The sequence below is a fragment of the Hetaerina americana genome, unplaced genomic scaffold, assembly GCF_022747635.1.
Source record: "Hetaerina americana unplaced genomic scaffold, ioHetAmer1.1.p SCAF_53, whole genome shotgun sequence".
Lineage (NCBI taxonomy): Eukaryota > Metazoa > Arthropoda > Insecta > Odonata > Calopterygidae > Hetaerina > Hetaerina americana.
The window spans coordinates 1,533,513-1,553,077 of NW_027287128.1; the positions used below are offsets into that span (position 1 = coordinate 1,533,513).

The 19,565-nt window shown below is 38.0% G+C and overlaps 1 protein-coding gene across 1 annotated transcript in view; it reads left to right on the top strand.

Moving 5' to 3' along the window:
- The window catches only part of LOC139694713 (uncharacterized), a 95,756-nt gene that overhangs the window by 60,242 nt on the left and 15,949 nt on the right, over positions 1–19,565 (top strand). The window contains exon 2 of the mRNA XM_071593212.1: positions 17,815–18,096. Coding sequence (XP_071449313.1) covers positions 17,856–18,096 — 241 coding nt within the window. The 5' untranslated portion in view covers positions 17,815–17,855. The remainder of the gene's footprint in view (positions 1–17,814; positions 18,097–19,565) is intronic.

Consider the following 19,565-nt stretch of genomic DNA (forward strand, 5'->3'; position numbering starts at 1 on the left):
TCTGTGAGCATTTTCCCAATGTTTCTCGAACAATTGTTCATGAAATTGTTAAACACCATCTGCATTATGCAAAAATTTGTGCAAGATGGGTCCCTCGCGTATCTCAATGAGCTGGCGGCGAAGGACTATGCAGCAGGAATACAGAAACTTGTCACACGTTATGACAAATGCCTTAATTTGCTTGGAGATTATGTTGAGAAGTAGTTTAAAGTATCCTCTTTCAAATAAAATTTTTTATGTTTGTTAATATTTACTTTTGTGTCTTTATTTCACGAACGGGTACTACTTTCCGGATGACCCTCTTATGTTATTAAAATGATATAATTATAAAATTACTAACAAAATTTTGATGATTATTTTGTTCTTTTCCTCTTTTTTCTACGAGGAATTTATATAATCACTGAACAATACATACATATGATAACTTTATGAAGGTATGAAACATTAAATATCCCCTAAGCAAAAGACTTCCACGGAAAATATGCAGAAAATAGACAACAGGCGTTCCATGCAACATATACCTGAAACGAATATAGTAAACACCATGATGGTGCATTGCACAGATAACACAAAATATTAAATTAAATAACTGTGTTAACTCCTGCTGAAATCTTGAAAACGACGACACAGCTGCTATTACAATTCTGTATTCAAACTCAGAGGCCGACGGGAAAACAGTTGCGAATCAACAAATAACGGAGAAATGACTAGAGCCATTTCTTCCTTTACCATTGTAAAGAATCGAAGCAAGATTTATTTAAGTTTTTTATGAGCTTTCCCAAAATATTTTTCTTATTGTATTCTAGTGTGGTATTTAACAGCATTTAGTTCTTCTGCTTCAACGTCAAGTCTTGTACGGTTGCTATCATAATGGTATTAATGGCATGCTTAGGAAAAAACATCAAAGAGAAAAATATTAAATATGGTCACGGCTTACACTCTTGGATCAACAAATACACTGCTTTATTTAAAAATAGCGGAACTCAAAGGTGAAAAATAATCGCAGGAAAGGCTCCAAAAACTAATTTAAGCAAATACTGAGTTTTTTGCTCCGTCAGCTTGGAAAACCATGCGCTTAACGTAATAATTTGTAAAATTGAAGGAAAAAATATTACGCGTACAGGAGGTACTAAGATTAATCTCCATGTCAAATTTCATATTCGTCTCTATTGGGGAAGTGCTTCAACAAACTGCGACAGGCAGATGGGTGAACACTTATGACATATTGTTCGTTGAAAATTGATGCGCAAATTCACCACAAAACTCCTCAAAGAGTGTAACAACTGCTCTCACTTCGGGACTTAGAAAAATGTTTAATATTTGAATTTAGTCTTTAAACTAGCTGCTTTTCTTATATCCATATGTCACCTTGAAACAAAACTCTCTTTCGCGCTTGCAGTCAATATACAAGTTGGGAAGTTTTTCTCTGCTCTTTTACGCTTGATGTGAACTTACTTATGCCACATAATACTCACGCTATATTACCTTATTTTTTTAGATTCCAATGATTTTGTAACTGATGATATGCTCAATGAGCACGATTTATTTTTCAAGGTAATGAATACAACGCTCCTTTCCACACTTCTGGACATTCATTCGTTCATGGCTTTGAATAGAGGTTCAAAAGATAGAATGTTTTATTTTTACATGTACATTTTACTGCACCTATTTCATCGAAGAAAATCTCATTAGGTTTCATTTTACAGGCAACTGTTACACTGAAAAACAGGGTGAGATTAGATTCCACCGTCTGCTGATCTGCAGCTCACGTCAGAAAGCGCCGACCGAACGTAATTAACTTTCCTCTCATAGTTTTTTGGATTGTAGTCTATGTAGGCCATCCCTATTTTTCAACTGTGGAGTGTATTGTCCAAAAAAGACCTTTGAAAATTTTCTAGGAATTATTTGATAGAGCTTAATCACCTGGAGGTTCTTCAATCCGGTCATGGGAAAGCGACTTAAAATTTAAATGTGCCCCGCATTAGGCCTGATTTCGACTTGTCTTTGCTCAACCGTGGAATGCGTGACGAGCAACACATAAATCAACTCCTTAATGAGCACTTGCTTCCACCTTGCCGACCCCACCTCGCTCCTTCCTCCAATCTTCACAGCTGAGTTTGCCTTCTTTCCTCATCCCTTCTTCCTCTCTCTTTCACTTCAACTCCTAAAACAACCACGTCCTCGTAGCCTCATATTCATTTTATTATTTTCACCTCATTCCTGGTTCCTGTTTCTTGGACATTTCAACGCTGACTTCTGATTGATAGTCGCAATATTTCTTCTTTCCTTTTGATCTCATATTTGATAAGTAAGAACCACCAGCATTTCTACATGAACGACCTTTAGCTTAATTTTTAAAGTACACAGTTTATAATCAGGCCCATGACTATAACCATTTACAAACTAAAGGAATCACTTAGTGATTTTCTATGAATGACATGAGGCACTTTTCCTTAAGAGACTCTCAAGACAGAATCAGGTCCTGGATCCGAGAAAGGCATTAAGAAAAACCTCTGAACGACGATGGCTTCGAACCACCGACGCTACGTTACCCGACGAATGCATTATTTGCCAGTTTAACCAGCTCGCCAAGCACCCTCTTGAAATTACTATCATTAATGCTTCTTTGTGGGTGCCTATAACAAAAAATACTTGTGGTTTAATCATTCAAAACTTCAAGCCCAACTATCAATACACCATATCATCCCTATCCCATGTCTATTGAAATGAAATGAGAAATGTAAGTCCCTTCTCCATTTCACTTACATATAACATGCAATATGATATTTCTGAGAATTTACAATATATTTCTGTAAAAAAATTATAACATATTTCACAGTCGGATTTTGGTACTTCAGCAAGAATATTGAGATGAGAATTATAACCGAAGTCTCGCATTGATCTCGCTGCGTAAGAGGAGGCTCTGTGACCATGGCGAGGCAACCGTAATCATATTCATGGGAGACAAGGACGATGACGTAAAGAGGCATTCAGGTACAAGTAGGCACGCATCCGGCTTTTCTCAGGCCACTCAAGATTTCTGTCTCCGAGAAAGGACATAAACTTCAACAGCATTTTAATTCCTTTGACTTTGAAAATACATCTGCCAGTCAAGCGGGTAGCCGGCATAAAAACTTATGAGCCACGAAGAACTCGTTTGACACATGAACGCTTGGAAAGTGAGCGTCAGCCGGGTGACCTGGTCCCATTAAACCCGTTTTCATACAGATACAAAACTGAAATTTTTTATTTTGGTAAATCCCTATTCTACTAGCAAGCTGAAAAATCATGTGGTAATGCATTGAACAATTGTTACACTTGCCAAGCCGCAGCATGAAGCCTGTTTGTATAAGAACCTCAAGTTTCATTTCTTTTCTGATGTGTGCATATCCATTGGGGTTTCTAGCAAGGGATGGGCTTTGAAAGCAAACAACGAACACATGCAAGTGTGCAAACACAAGCATGTTTCGAGCAGCGCTAGCGGGTAAATAATTCGCCGCATAATACGCCGTCTTCGAAAAAAATGTTATGGTCTGTGGAAGTCAGTATTTTCGTACTCAAAAAATACATAACGCTCATTCTTATCTTTCATCAAATACAAGGTCATTATTTCTAATTTTCATTTTCTTTCTCCTGCTTACTTCCTTCAAAATTGAGATTGGGCTGGATTCATTGAAACTCTGTAGAATTTAAAAGTGATTTAGCAATGAATAAACGTGGCTTAAATAATTAGTAAAATACCAAGTATAGCGATGAATAACAGTACTGATTTATAGCATTCATAATTCAACCCGCAATAATTAGTCCTCAGTTTTTCATCATAAATCTTTCAAAAATTTTATCCAAATCGAACTTCCTTAGAGGCAATAGAGGAGCAATATTTAGTCAGTACCCTGCTCCTTCTAATGAATATTAACAAGTTACACCCAATTATAATAATAAGGTAGCCGTTCCTCACGGTTTCTCTGGGTGCCTCATTGGAAATACTCATTCAAAGCTGTGCAATTAAATTAATTATTTAATTGTACCAAACCACAGTAATCAATCCGAGGGTCGGTTTGGTGAGTTTCGGTAAGGTTCGCCGGCCTCGGTGGCGGCGGGGTAACGTCCTCGCCTACCAACCCAGAGGTCGTGGGTTCGATTCCCACCTAGGTGGATTTCCCTCCATCTAGGGCTTGGTTGTATGTGATTGTCGTCAAATATCTGTAATGTAGGGTTAGGTGGAAGAAGGGACTATTAGTAAACTAGCCCAATTAAGTCGATAAATAAATAAATAAAATAAAATATAAAGCCCAACGGCAACTGAAATTCACACATCAGGGTGAGGCTAGCTCCTTTCCTCGTGTCCCCTATGGTTTCACATTAAGATTTGGTACCCGAAATATCATAAATACTATGTGAATCTGAGGATGGACCCAAAGCCGTTTCCCAGAATCAAACTTGGCCCTCTTAATAATCCAAATCCAAGGTTAATCCAGCGCTCTACCCACTGGGCTACACTTACTCTTTAAAACATATAAGGAATATAACATTAAAACAAGCTAAAGGAGCGAATGATAATTTATTAAAAAATAAAGCCAATTCATGTTGTGTAATTAGTGAAGAAGGACAACACTAAAGAGATAAATAGCTGTCTAAAAAAATCATAATAGCCTTTTTACCGTCAAAATTTGAAGTTGGAAAAGGGGAAATGGCCATAGAACCTGGCCACCCAATTTAATTGATTTTTATCCAAAATATAGTTGGTTTTTGGAACCGTAAGGCAACTACCTACTCCAGTATTGCTTGAAATATAGCTTGAAACTTTCATAGAAGAAGGGAGAACCTCTTCAGTTTTTTAACAACAACAACAATAAATTTTCCAAGCTGTTGTATGTCAAAACTACATTTCTCCTCCAAACTTCATAGAAATTTTGTTTCAAGAACCTTTACTGACAATTATACTTATTCTGACCAATATATACCATGCTATCATTCTGCTTTATACCCCACAATAATTCTTTCTTTCCTTTTCAATCGGCACTACATCCACTTACACCTTCCCAATCTTTCAAGCAGCTCTAATTCCTGAAGTCACCCTTCCGTCATTGTCTCTACTACTCATTACAATCCAATCTTCCTTTTCCTACCGTCGTCCGTAGAACCCACCCAATTCCCCAGCTCTACTCCATTCCTCCTATTATAAGTCTCCCTTTCGCCCATTTAAAACGGCTGCTAGGGATCGCATCTTGCCCATTCGTCTGTTAAAGTCTCCTCCACTACATTCGCCCGTTGAAATCTCCGCCACACTCGGGCGTTTCTTTGACGGTGTCATTGAACTCGATGGAGAAGAGGTTGGGAGGAGGGGGGAGGCGGTGTGAAGGTGGAGGGGGACCGAGAGGAGATCCAGCTTTGGAACCACACCGCTCGTCCTCTTCGCCCCCCTCTCCTCGTCTTAGCAGGCAAGCAAGCGGCCCTGGAAGTGGACCACCCGGCTTCGACTACATTCAGCACAGCACGAAGCCAGTTTCAATCTAGGGAGTCAAGAATTGCTTATGGGGGCGGTGTTATTAGGATAATATAAGGTTATATGGATTATGAGACTTGGGGATTTTATTGTTGCCACGGTAAACCTTAGCTCGATATACGGCTAATTCTAACCAGAAGTCAGTCACGCACGTATATTGCTAGTTGGATAAAGATTCAGCCATTGTCTTACGTTAATTTATTCTTACGTGTCGAAGAAAAGATACTTAATCCTGAGTTTTCATTAGCAACGCTAGTTACTAAGAATTCTGGAAAGATATTTATGAACCTAAAAGAACTTGGTACAAAGAAATAGTAACTATAATTGCATCATTTGAAGAAAACCCATCCTTTTTTGTCTTCACACATAAAATCAGAACGTTTTGAACTTAAGAATATATTTTTCTATCATATTTAGCCGCACTTGTAATAATGCATTAGCACTGACTCTACAGAGAATATACCTCTGATTTATGTAATTAAATAATAGAAATATCTATTGCTTGAGTTTTCCATCCTAGTTGATGCATACAAATAGATATCTAATTATCCACACGAAGGGGAATCTGATGAATTTATTTCATGAGAATTTGACTCATCAGCAAATTCGTAGGAGAATAAATATGAAAATGAAAGGCAGTCATTTATTCAGTCTGTGAGTCATGCATTCACGGAAAGGAACTGGCAATGTTAAACAAGGACGGGAGTTTAGAAAAGATGATTTCAACAGAACTCCAGACCACAATTTTCAACAAGTGACGCTCTCAAGCAGAGAATGAATGAAGTGGTGAACTAAAAGAGGTTTGTGTAAGGTGAGAATGAGCGAAGGTACATGTCACCTGTGGACAGAATGAGCTGTGTAAATACTATTCACACTGAAGCAATGACGCTTATAAACACCGAGGCAAGAATAAATTAAAACTCGGAATTGGATAGAAATGAAGCAAAACCTCCCTAACCAGAGAATAATATGACACCGATGTAAATTAGGAAACAAATTTTGAAAGCAACTTTCGTAGGAAAAGATAACCATTCAAATTCTCGATCTATTCAATCACATTAATTGACGCAAAAGGATGGTGACAACCGAAATTAATCATCCTTGCGAAATATAATATAAAAATATTTTGTAACAGCAAGCAAAATTTTTCCCATTGGAATAGCATACAATATAACAAAACCCTACTGGCATGAACCACGACCCAGTGGCAAAGTATTCCACACCGGGTCGGAGGACACAAGCCAAATTACGATTTAGTGACAGAAGAGCAGATGAGGCACAGGTTAGAATAGGGCCACATCTCTGGAAAAGAAAATACTTTGTTCTTCCATACACGTTTTTATTTAGCACGATCTAGGTTTCGACTTAAAATTCATCATTATCCGTAGTAACTGAAAGATGACTTTGTGAGTCGAAACCTAGGTCGTGCTTACTAAAAGCGTACGTGGACAAACAAAGTATTTTCTTTTCCAATACGAATCGCTTCCACAAAGTGACGCCTTCAATCATCCCAGGTCACATCTCACTCGGAGAATTTGCACCGAATCGGTGGAAAACTGTTTACCAGACTAAACATTAGGCATAAATCTGTGGATATCCTGTTTCATAAAAATTTAATAGTCATCATATTCCTCTGGATGAGAATTTAAGGAAAATTTAGATTTCACTCGGGGCTAACGCGCTTCCAAATTTGTGTATAAAAATAGTTAATAAAATGTTGGTTTCAAAGGAAGGTCTTAACTTAAATTAGGAGGCATTTGCTCTAAGAAACAGGAGCACGAGAGATAGAGGGAAGTATTTTAAAATATTACTTGTGGCTGGTAAATTTGAGATCCTACGATAAAGAGGAGTATTGCGTATGGTTGCCCATTCTCCTTTGGGTGAATTCCATATCACAAAATGAAATTGCTCCATTATTCAAGCCTTCCTCGTTTATGAAATTTTAATGGGGGCAATTTAAACTATGCATCTTATCGAAAATAATATTTTCTCACTGCCTCAATAAATAATAAATATCAATGCTCTCAATTAGTTTAAAACATGATTTGGTATCAATATAAATTGAAATAGCTGACGAAATAAAAAAATAACAATGCAATACTTCACTGCTACTAAGTGGGCATGGAAAACGTAAAATTTGGTTTTTCAAAGATTTTGTAACGATCCATTTATATTACATTGACGACTTTTGATCATAGCCAAGGTCATCCAAACTACTAAATTTGTAATGATTTATTTACGGTTATTTTTAGTAGACATCATGTTCACATGTACATAAAATGCTGCCATTCGACCCATGTATAACGAATGGGTTTCATCGATGGTCTTTCCAAGAGCAACGGTATTAGCGAGAGGTTGCACTGATTCGAGATGGATCGAAGACTTTTTTCCGCTCCACAAAACCATGGGGATGATGGAGGGGATGATGGAGGGGATGATGGAGGGGATGATGGAGGGGATGATGGGGTGTGCCAACCCGCGTAAGGTGGTGCTATAAGCCATTGGGGCATCGCGAATTTCCTCTTTAAAGTCAAGCCAACGGTGTTGCGACCCCCGAGGCCCCTCACCCTCCCCCATCCCACTATGTCTCCCTTTATGCCACACAACCCCTTTTCCACGCCACCCACCCTCGTCATCTCCCCCTTCTCTGACTACCCTCCTCACCGCAGTCCTCCATTCGCCTCCCAACGTTTCCCCTCCTTGGCTCGAAGAGAGGAACGCTCCTTCCGCCTCTTACTTCTCCTCTCAGCTGCAGCAGCTCTCTCTCATCTTCTCGTCTCCCTCGAAAGGCCGACTCTCTCGCGCGCGCTCGGTCAAGTCTCCGTTACGACCTTGGGTCTCATTCAATAGTGTTTTCTTTTGCCAAGCAACAACAGCGGCTGGGGCCATTTCATCCAGAAAAGAGCGCCACGATTTAGATCCAACCGGCTTCCTCGTGGGCGCGGAGGGCTTAGACGCCTTCAAAGGCCTCGGGTGGGGCAACCAAAACCATCTCCCGTTCCCATGGCATCCCAAGAGGAGGGGAGGGGGTGAGAACGGCAAATCTTTACGCGGGAAAGCACACGAATATTCAAAGCTTGGTCGATGCTAACTGATTTCTACGCCAAAGATTTTCCCGTTAGCCATTCCCAAGGTCCTTTACAATTACGCACGATAAGAGATAATTTGTCAAGCAATCATTTTAATTCGACTGGAAGGCGGCGTTAGAGATTTTTCTAAAATTAACGAGGTCAACAAAAACAAAAGAGGTCAACCGCAAATCATATTATATCATTATCTCTTCGTAAAATTCATCCTTCGAAGATTCGTTTTCATCTTTTGAATTTTAGTAGATAATTAGGGTCTAGACATCTCACAAAAAACTCAAAATATAGCAGCATGTACAGAAATTATTATTTTTTAATTTGCTCCTTACTCATTCATCCAATCTCGAAGAGAGCCTAATAAGTAATCAGATATTATCCAAGGCATGTGAAACTATTTCCTAAGTGGTTTAATATGCCCACGTTAATTATTTCATCTCAGCTGCAAACATTCTAGACTTAAATTATGGATTTGTACTTCCAGGAAGATTTCTTCTTCCCATTTCTTTTTCTCACGTACAAGACTTAAAAAATGAAGAAAATCGATTAAAAAATGTCAGCTGTGGTTTCACTGATAAATTAAAATGTAGAAATGGATTTATTATTCTCACTTCGTTCCACTGATGAACATTTGGTCGCTAATTTCTCAATTCATGTTTTATTTGATCGGAAGTGTTACCAAAAGAAAAGCCGAGGGTGTCCTCTACATAACATGAATCGCAAAACCTTAGGTAAGAAACGATCCATCAGGCGAGCAGTGTTACTGAAGTGTCACACATCCTCGTCCTGATGGAGTGAGGCGTTTTACCTCCGTAGGTAATTAGCGTTGTGTTACAACTTCAAATGCGATCATACGGCGTGTTTATTTTTTATGCAATATAAGAGCCGAGTTTACTTAGTTAACAGATGCGCGTTTTATTTCATCGAAGAGGGTAAATCAATTCGGTTTAAATAAATCGAATATTAAAGATCACCCGATAGAAAACCTTTTCATTAAAGCGTATTTTCTTTAAGAAGGTGCAGAACATCTTTTTTTTTGACGGCCAATATTTTACGAGGCCCATTGAAGTCAACTCGAGTTACAATTATCGACCTGCTCGGAAACAGCTCCGGTGTCACGGAGTTGAAATTGATTTATTTAAAAAATAAAGCTTCCAAAACCATGTACCGTTAAAAATGGAGGTTTTCGCAAAAGTAAAAAAACCGTTGTGCACCGACACTCTTCTGCTAAATAAAATGAGAATATAAATAGCAGCCACTTATTAATGCATCCTCGCCAAAACAGTGGATCTCAGAGATCATAAAATCGTAAAGGAGACGACCAACTGACCGAAAGAGCTTCTTAACGGATTTCAGCAGGTGACGTTAGACTTTTCTTAATAAGCAGTGTGTGCTCCTTTTCCATGCGTATATTGGAAGAGACAGCACTCCCCGACACAACGTCAGCATTTGTATACGGAAAGCAGATTCAAACCAAAGATCAGCGGAAAATATTTGTTCTATTTTAATAAAATACCTCATAGGTTGAAATTGTCCCATATTCAAGAACACACACCTATAGTGGTCAATGTGTCATAATAATATACTTTGGGTTATTTTGAGGAATTTAATTTTCAAGCACATAAATTACGTTACCTAGATTATTCACTTTTATTTTAAATCAGGCAACAGTTTCCTTGTTCAACATTGTTTTTAACCAATATACATTAAAAAGGTCAACTTTTAGCTTACCTGATTATGCCATGCCCTCCGGTTGCCGAAATTTTGTATATGCCATAAAAGTTGACAACAGCACCACCTGATTTCGCCCACGATTGTGTCTGGTGCAGTTATGACATCGCACTGCAGACAGAAAATAAATATAGTCAGGTGCAAAATACAAAATTCGAAATTTTCTTCAACCGTAAAATCGATTTCTCCACGAAACGGAATATAAGCAGTCACAATCATAAAATTTTTGTTCCATAAATACGTAGTTTAAACATACAGATCAAATAAATCCTCAGTTCCAAGATATATATTGTAATAAATAAGCACCCAAAGTAAATTACCATATTCACTTAAGATATGCAATACCATTTGTATTCTGTCAAAGAACTCAACGAACGTGTCTCGCTTTTGGCAAATGTATTGACAGCCGTTTTCTCTTGGTGAATGGTTAAAAAAACCCTACGCCCAATAAAAACAAGGATATAAACCGCACGGGCACTCATTTCGCGATATTCGTGCCGGAATTTCACGTGCGCCCTTTCCTTGCGGAAATCGGTCAGCCAGTAGGCGACCAAGATGGCAGCCGGGGCGTGACCACGTGAGATGCACACGCCCAAGTGGGTGACCATCATCTTGATGATGCCTTGTGAAAGCAAATGAAAGGCGTAGAACGAGAGCGACGGGGTGATGGGCGAGTATCCGTGATTAGATGGGACTGTTTTTGTTGTCTGGGGTGCTCCATTTCAGCCCTTGCTTATTTGGGAAAGTAGAATACGTAGTTCGAGTGTGCTTCACGGGAAGGAAATATAAACATCCATTTTCCCTGTATTTATATTGTTACTATAATTTTCAATCCCTAAGAAACTACAAAATATATATTTGTGCTTATTTCCGGATACTAATTTGTGTTCATTATATCGTACTCGTAGAAAAAGATAATAAAGCTATTCCGAAACTATTCCTAAAGTTATTAAAATATCAAAAAATGATTGAGTTGAAATTAATCATGGAAATACTTTTTTGACCTGTGCGTTCTGATTCGACAAAAAACAAACTATACGAGGTATGAGACATTAAAATCAAGGGCCCAAAAAATAGTCAATTATATTATTTAACAATGATTCACTAAGGTAATGTATTAGCAAGCTTGTCCCTTGCAAATATTTAACAACACAATTTAGTCCTACGGAATTATTCGTTCATAAACCACAGTATGGTTTTTGGTATCCAAACAAACTCAAGTGAAATATTTGGACCGAGCTAGAGGCTCATCTATCTACTCTACTATTTTCAAAGAAACGCTTATTTTCCAGCCTGGGTTGAAACTCATGAGGAATCTGACAAAACAAATTAAGCAGAAGATAGTCTACGGCTGCAAACACAATAAACATAAGATTGAACAAAAAATTCGTTTTTGCTTTACCGCTTCCCACATATTAGACCTAAAACTTCATTTGTCCTTCATTTCAAGTTTGTCCTTCATCTCCACAAAAACTGGAAAATTATACGGGATCAAATATTTGGAAAATGGGAGTAATAATACTCCTTCGAAATTTTCTCAATTTACTGTTTCTCTTTAATCTAGAATCAAGTCGTCCCAATGCCACAAAATGGCTTTTAAAATTATTATTAAACCTATGATGAACTACCAAACGACGCTACTTTCTCGATTCAAGCCAAACTAATTACCGCATTTATACTAACATGATACTCTAAGATTTATTTACAAATTAGCAATAAAAATGAATATGATTGATTACAATAATAAGAAAATATTCACTTTTGGTGATAATTCATATTAGGAATATTTTACAGAGCACGCAATATTCACAATTAATACAGCAAATATTTTATGCAGATATAAAAGGTAATGTTAGTTTACCGTATATGTTTCTATGGACTTCAAGTACTGAGGTAATTAAATTTCAATCCTTACGAGAAATAATTAGAAGTGAGTATTGTGCATATTCTGTAAGTAATACTCATACACTGCGTCCAAATATATTATTACGTTCTTCGTGTAAAATAGGAGATGCGATAGCAAAGCTTCTGACTTTGACTTCTGACATTGGGTCCCAGGTTCAATCCCAGGACCAATTCAATCGCACTGTAAAGCTGTGTAACTTTTCGGAAATTAAATTTCCCTGGGAAACCGCACGCGCCTAAGTGAAATGAATGAGCATTCCTGATCTGAGGAGTGAATTTCACACAAAATAGGGCTTCAATCGAGGTGAGCTTGGTCTTCAGCTTTCAAACCCAACTTTTGGGTTGATTGCTGTGAATATTAGTGGTGTGCTTGAAGCCGTTCGGCAATTAATCTAATAGACGGTCCCCTATCCCAAGGAGCGTCACCAAAAAGCGCCCACCAAAACCTCCACGACCCGGGTTGCGAGGAAATAAAAATGTTCAGAATGCTTGACCTCCGTTGGCATCTGAAAATGTAGCGGTCGCAACGGCTGGCCTTAGAATCAAATTTTGAAATTATAAGCTATCTTCCCCACTCCTCTCGCCAGAAGCCAGCATCGGATACTTCAAGGTCAAGGACGTAAATAAACCTCAGGGAGCGACTCGACTCACAGCGTCCCCTCTCTCCCCCCTCTGTTTCCGACACCTACTCCAGAAAACACCCACTTTCCCAGCGGTCAATACTTAATGCATCGACGCATCGCACAAATCCACGCGAACTCTACTTCAACTCTTTCCTCCTTGCCTGCGTGCCCCCCATCCTCCACCAAGTTAGTAACGAGGGCACTTCGCCACCTCAGCTCCGGTTCGTCTGCCTTAGCATGTTCCTCGCACTCTCCTCAAATCCCGAATTAAAATAAAATTAAATACGCACGACAATACAAAATAAAGATATCCCTCTCTCAAATCTTTATGTTCTCCGAACCCCAAGGTCTTACATGACATGCCTTGCTGGAAGAATGATATCCCTTAACCGCAAATGAAACTTTTTGAGATTACGTAAATGCGAACATGTCCTCATATTCTACTTTCCTCTTATCCCCTTGCATTTGTATTCCTTTCACCTTCTCAGCTCCTAATCCTGCATAGTATCATTTATCCTCAATTGAAATCACGCAGAGGTCGGCAGTGTTGATGCACGGCCATGAAAGTTGGGAGAGTCAATTCTGAAAAATGTAATAATCCAAAAAATATTGACAAATTTAATTATTCAGCATTTTAAAATTGAACAATATTCTCAGTACTTTTATGGCTCAAAAAAGTCCAGTATCAGCTACGACTGGAAAAAACAATTTCACCACACAGATGTCCCCACGCAGACCAATGAAGAAAGAAATTCGAGTCGGAAGTTAACACTATGAGGGCTGAAATTGGAGCTAAAAATGGCACCTGAACCCAATTTCATGAGCAGCAGAATATTGAATGCTATGGATGTTTCATTATACATCGACTCAAGCTCCCTAAAAGCTACGTGATTCTTATATTCATGATAAAAAAATAAAAGATGGGAAATATTGAAACACTAATCCACCTGAAAAATCAAGTAAGGATTGACTATGAAATTCTTCTACCATGCGATCTCCGATGCTATTGACTAATATAAAATATATCTTCTACCTACCCAATTAAATTTAAACAATCAATCCTGTTTCACTTTGTAAATGTTATATTTCACGTGGAAATTGGGCTGACATCAAATTTTATTCACTTTTAGTTGGAAAAATCTCGCTGAAATGTGGTTATGAATACATAATTAAAGGTAAAATTAAATTTTATTTTAAATTTAAATTGAAAACAATTTCGACAAATCGATAGTCTAATAATTTTTTATTTTTGTGTGAATGTTTTCTTCCTCATAATTCACACTGCATTTATCTTTTAGGATTTAAATTGCGCATTGGTATTTTCGTTCTTTAAAAATAACGACAACGTTGGGAAATTATGATGCACGTACAAAAAGTCCTATCCTAAATTAAATGCAGCTTAAATTGTCACCGTTGGTAGCAATGCAGAGGAAAGAAAATCCATTATCCCCATCCGTCTTCTTCCTCTCAACTCCCTACTTCTTTTCCACACATTCCGCGCTCATGGCGACTCTCTTTATCTCATCCCACCCCAATATTCTGCTGCTTCATTCCTCCCGGGCGCATCGAATCGAGAGCAAGCCACCGCAACCGGCGATAAACGAGCCGCTGCGGCCGCGCCGCCCCAGGAAGTGCTCCCAGTGCGACCCCGGGTGGCTTTCGAAGGGAGGAATGGGGGCGAGGGAATGCAGCCTCCGGGATCGCGGGTTCGAATCTCGGTGGGAGGATGCCGTTGAATGCTCAGCTCCCACGGCGATTCGCTTGAAAGAGCGACACACGTGAAGCTATTTATATACGCATCCGTGAGGCTGCAAAGCCTCTCAGCAACCGAAGCCAAAGATATTACGCTCGTCTTGCGCATCGAGCACTGCCGGCCATCTTAAGTTATCTGGCGGTGCATCATCACCATTTAATGGAATCGATTTTTCATGGCTGGGCAGATAATATAGCGATAGAATGGAAAGATGTTCTACTCCATGGAGAATATGCCGCCTTTGAATTCAACAGTAAGCAACATTGCTGACTAATTTGTGCATCGGTCAACACGAAATTCCAATAAAATTAAGAAACGATCCAGGACTGGAAATTCTTTGGAAAGGGATCCGTTTATCACGGAATCAATTCAGTTCATGATTGAATTTTTGAGAAAACCCTACAAATTTATATTTGTGAATAAGTACCAAAAGGAATTGGAAATAATCATGAACTTAAAGCCTTTGGACCGAGGGTGTCTCGCAGGGATTCACAGGGTTACATTAATTTGTTTCACAGTCTTTTTCCAATTTCATTATTTACGTCATTCTTAAACTGCCATAACCATCCATTGATTTGAGGTGTAGATTCAACACACAAAATAATAGTAAATAACATAGTGAATTTTAATCTCCAAGTAGGCCACAGAAATTGACGCTATTGGGTGCCGACAGAAAGTCTTCCAGGAAATAGCATGCCGTTATTTTTTTGTCACCCGTATCCGCGGACAACTTTTTGTTTTTGCGGTTGTGAGGTACGAAAAAATTTCCAAAAGTACGAGCGATTGTGAGACGGAAGTCATTTGCGGGCGTCACGCTTATTGCGCGATCTGATTCGAACCACCAGGCATCCGTTACTTTCTAAGCTTCTAGAAAAAATATTTATTTCTGCAGGCAAATGTGCCTATCGTCGGCAATACCTGTGCATTCATCAAATTCACTTCCTATTCTTATTTTTCCGATCAAATTTAAGAGACTCGACTTAAAGGCAAGATATAGATCGTTTACATTTATCAGCTAAATAAACTCTACAAAGGCCCTATTAATTTCAACTCCAAATACGGAATTGTTAATCCAAATTGCTGATTTACATATGTTCTTTATTATAATATAAACGAAATATTCCCTCATTATAACGTTTTAAAGTATATATTCAATTCATCAAATTGAATATATACGTTAAAAAACTACTATGAGCAAACACAAAGTTGGTACGAAGTGAAGTCACGATTACGCTTCCACAAGCATACTGCTCGCGACAAAATGTCACTGGTATAAAATGCTACAGATTTATCGTCATGAGAATGTAAGACTATCAATCTTCCTTGCATGCTTGGCACTTAAGAAGGTTTACGGTTGAACTTCCTTTCGGAGAAATCTATGGCGAAATCTCATTCAGCATTGAAATGATGTTCTACTTTCTCGTAGACTGGGAATTTGAAAAAATAATTATAATGCAGGTGCATGCGAGCCAAATGGTAAAACAAACGTGATTTAAACAATGACCAGCTATTTCGTTTAAGTAAGTACACAGTGATTATCAGGATTTCACCGAAAATAGTTGATTCGGAATGGAAAATGATGGGCTGGTCACTAAAAAAATACTGCATAACAGAAACCTCCGGACCCAGGAATAACTAGTTAATCAGGATGAATCCAATTCAAAAATACCCTTTTATGTAATGATAACCAAGGAATGTATTCTGTGAGGACTTTGACAATGCTGGAGAAAAATATCGATATTACCATATAGAGTAGTATTTCCTCCTTTGGTTTGACCTTTGTCCAGTTTGAACTTTTACTAACTCTCAATAATGCATAAGAGGTGTTCCAAAGTCGAGAAACACCATTTTTTCTACTGATAGGAGGGCATCCTTGCCGGTATCGCCTCTTCACATCATTTTTTTTCGTTTTTCTCATGATTGCTCAGTTTACTATCCGGTCAGGCAACTCGCGAATCAAATGGGTACTGTTTTTTACGTTTCAATACCATAAGTGCAAAGAATGTTCCACGAAAATGCGAAAGAAATTAATGAGAAAAAGCATTTAAAAGAAATAGCTGTGCTAAACGGCTAATGGTGCCTTAGTTCTAGTTACTATTCAACAACTTAAAAATTTTCCAAGTGAAAAACCTGAAAAACAAGTAATTTTACGGAACATAATGACCTACGGTATCGAAATAGGCTAATTTTTACCTAGACAGATCAACTTATCTATTTTATGAATTTGATTTTTATTTATATAATTAGAATTTTTTTCTGAAGGGGTCGTTTCACAAGTTTCACCATTGGTTTGAAAGAAAACAGTTTCAATTCAAATGCATGCATAGCGAAAATCCTTCATAGCGTTCGAAATGCGAATAAATCATAAAGTAGTACGCAACCTAAAATCCTTCTGGATGGAAAAGACTTAGGGTAATGTACTTTATTCTAAAACTTCCGCTCTTGCTTTGGCGCATCGGTAATTTTGCCAGAAAACTGCTGTGGTGAAAGTACATATAATTCTGTCTCCTGTTCAAATGTCCTGGAGTGTGTATGAGTGGCACCGCATAAGGAAGTCATAAAGCGAGGAGATTCAATAACTTATTTCGTTAAATTATTTAAATCAGAGTAGGGACACATTATGTCTAATTGATATGCAAGCATTACGTGATAGTTTTCTATAATGTACGAGCATTTAAATTTTTAGATAAGACGTCAGAAATCATTGATAAACCCAATTTTTTAAAACCCCAATTAAATAGCACCAACAAAAACTTATACACTAGTTTAAATTACAGTTCAAAGAAATCACCGATTTTAATCAATCGTGAACCATAATGAAACATTGACCAAAACATTAAAATAATGCGTCATCAACCTGTTTTACGCTGGTCGGTTTTAACGAGGAAAATTCACCGCAGATAAAATGAACAAAGAAGAAAAATGAATGTCGTGAGAGAAAGCAGTTATTATTTAGTTGCATTCAGAAATGTATGTCAAAACTGAGGCTATTTCCAGCATTATTTGTGCAATTTAATTATGAAACCTGGTTAAGAATTCGTGATTAAGAAACTAGGGTCAAATGCACAAATACGAAACAAATTTCAAATATAAGCATTCCGGACCACCCAAGTCTTTGAAGAATTATTTGGCTTTAAATAGTTTCCCGTTCATGTCACCAAAACCTTGAGTAATTAGATAGAAATTCCATGGAGTTTTCTTTATCTTTTGCAGATAGTTCCTTGACTTCCGTCCGACCACTCGGAACCGTCAGCATGCGGTTGTTCAAGAGACGATGCTCGGACCCCAGCCCCCAGCTGGTGAGCCTGTCCCCCATCAGCCAGGATGCCATTCACCAATTCCCGGTCTCGGAAGCGAGGGCCCCAGAAGAGGGCGCCCAAGGAGAGGCGAGGACCAAAGGCGCGGGAGGCGACCCTCACGCTACTACTCCCCGAGGAAGGCCACCCGTGTCGGCGCCTTCTTCTGCTGGCCCCTCACCCAAGGGACCACGGAAAGGTGAGGATCTCCGCTTAACATTAGACTCGCTCATCATTAGACATCCAATCCGCATATACTGATCGCAAAATACATATCCAAGATACGTTTATACTTAGGGTTCCTTTCCAATTCAATCATACGCTGATTCCTAATTAGCTCTGTAGTTTATATATACGAACATGCGCGCTTCTTCAGAAATGTAACGCCTGAGGTTATTAGGTAAAAGGAAATAAGGAGGATTCAAAAAAGAACTTGCTACATCTGATCACTTAAAAAGTTTCAAAGTTTGGGCTTTATAAATAGTGTTTAGTGTTTAGCAGGGAATATATCATTAGTTATTTAACAAAATAAATATAATGATTTGGTAATAAATAATTTTTCTCAATGCATAAATTTCATATTCCTTTGCCATTAAATGATATAAAAAATTGGCCTGCATTTCGCACTTACTTAATAGCTGATAACGTTTGAGTGAAAAAACGGTTGTGAAGTTAACTATTAAATAGGGAAATGCAAATCATTATTATAAGAATAATAAATTTTGATATAACTTGCTTATAACAAAGGAAAGTAAAACAATAATCTTTAAGAATATTGTGTGCAGATGGCTATTGAAATAATAAACTGCAAAACCGCTCTATTAGCATCCTTGCTGCCAGAAGTTAGAACCTTGTCTAAACTATTACAACTTATAGTTGCTGTTAATGTAGAAGAATGTATCCATTTTTGATAAAGAAAATAAAAATTATAAATATGAAAAAATGTACCTTATAATATGATTTTTATTTGTGGTTTTGACTCATATTCCTTATAATTATCATTTAAATGTACTTTTAAAATACATTCCAAAGAAATACAGGCCTCAGATATGAATTAATTCAATAAATGTACATGTAACTAGGGTTAACTTGGTCGATAAGGATAGAGCTGGCCCTATTATTAAGCCCAATGGTGTGTGAGTTCACACATCATAGTAGGAGGGGGAGGTTTCTTCCCCTGTGCCGCCTGAGAGTTCCCAGGAAGATCTCATACCAGTAAAAAATCACACAGCTTGGGTGAAATTGAGCGTGGCCAGAGGCGTCATCCTGAACCGAACCAGATCCCTCTGGTCAGTAGCCCAGCGCTCTATCCACTGGATTATCACATCTATGCGGATTAAGGGGTTGATAAATCATCACCTCCTTCGAAATTGCAGTCGCAAGACCCGGTCTACCATGAATGTTATTTGAGAAATGACTTTCCCTAGCGTGATTCCATGTCATTAAACGCGAGAGTTGGACTCCTGTAGTTTTTAAACTAAAACCACAATATTCATATGGATATCAATGTACAAACGAAAAAAATAAATGCAAAAAATATTAAACGCTTCACACTTTTATATTCTATATTTTGCACTTTATTTTCCTATCAGACGGAATCATTCTCACGTAATTAATTACTACGCAATAAAATTATTGCTTCCATTTAGATTCTAAACGATTAGTTTT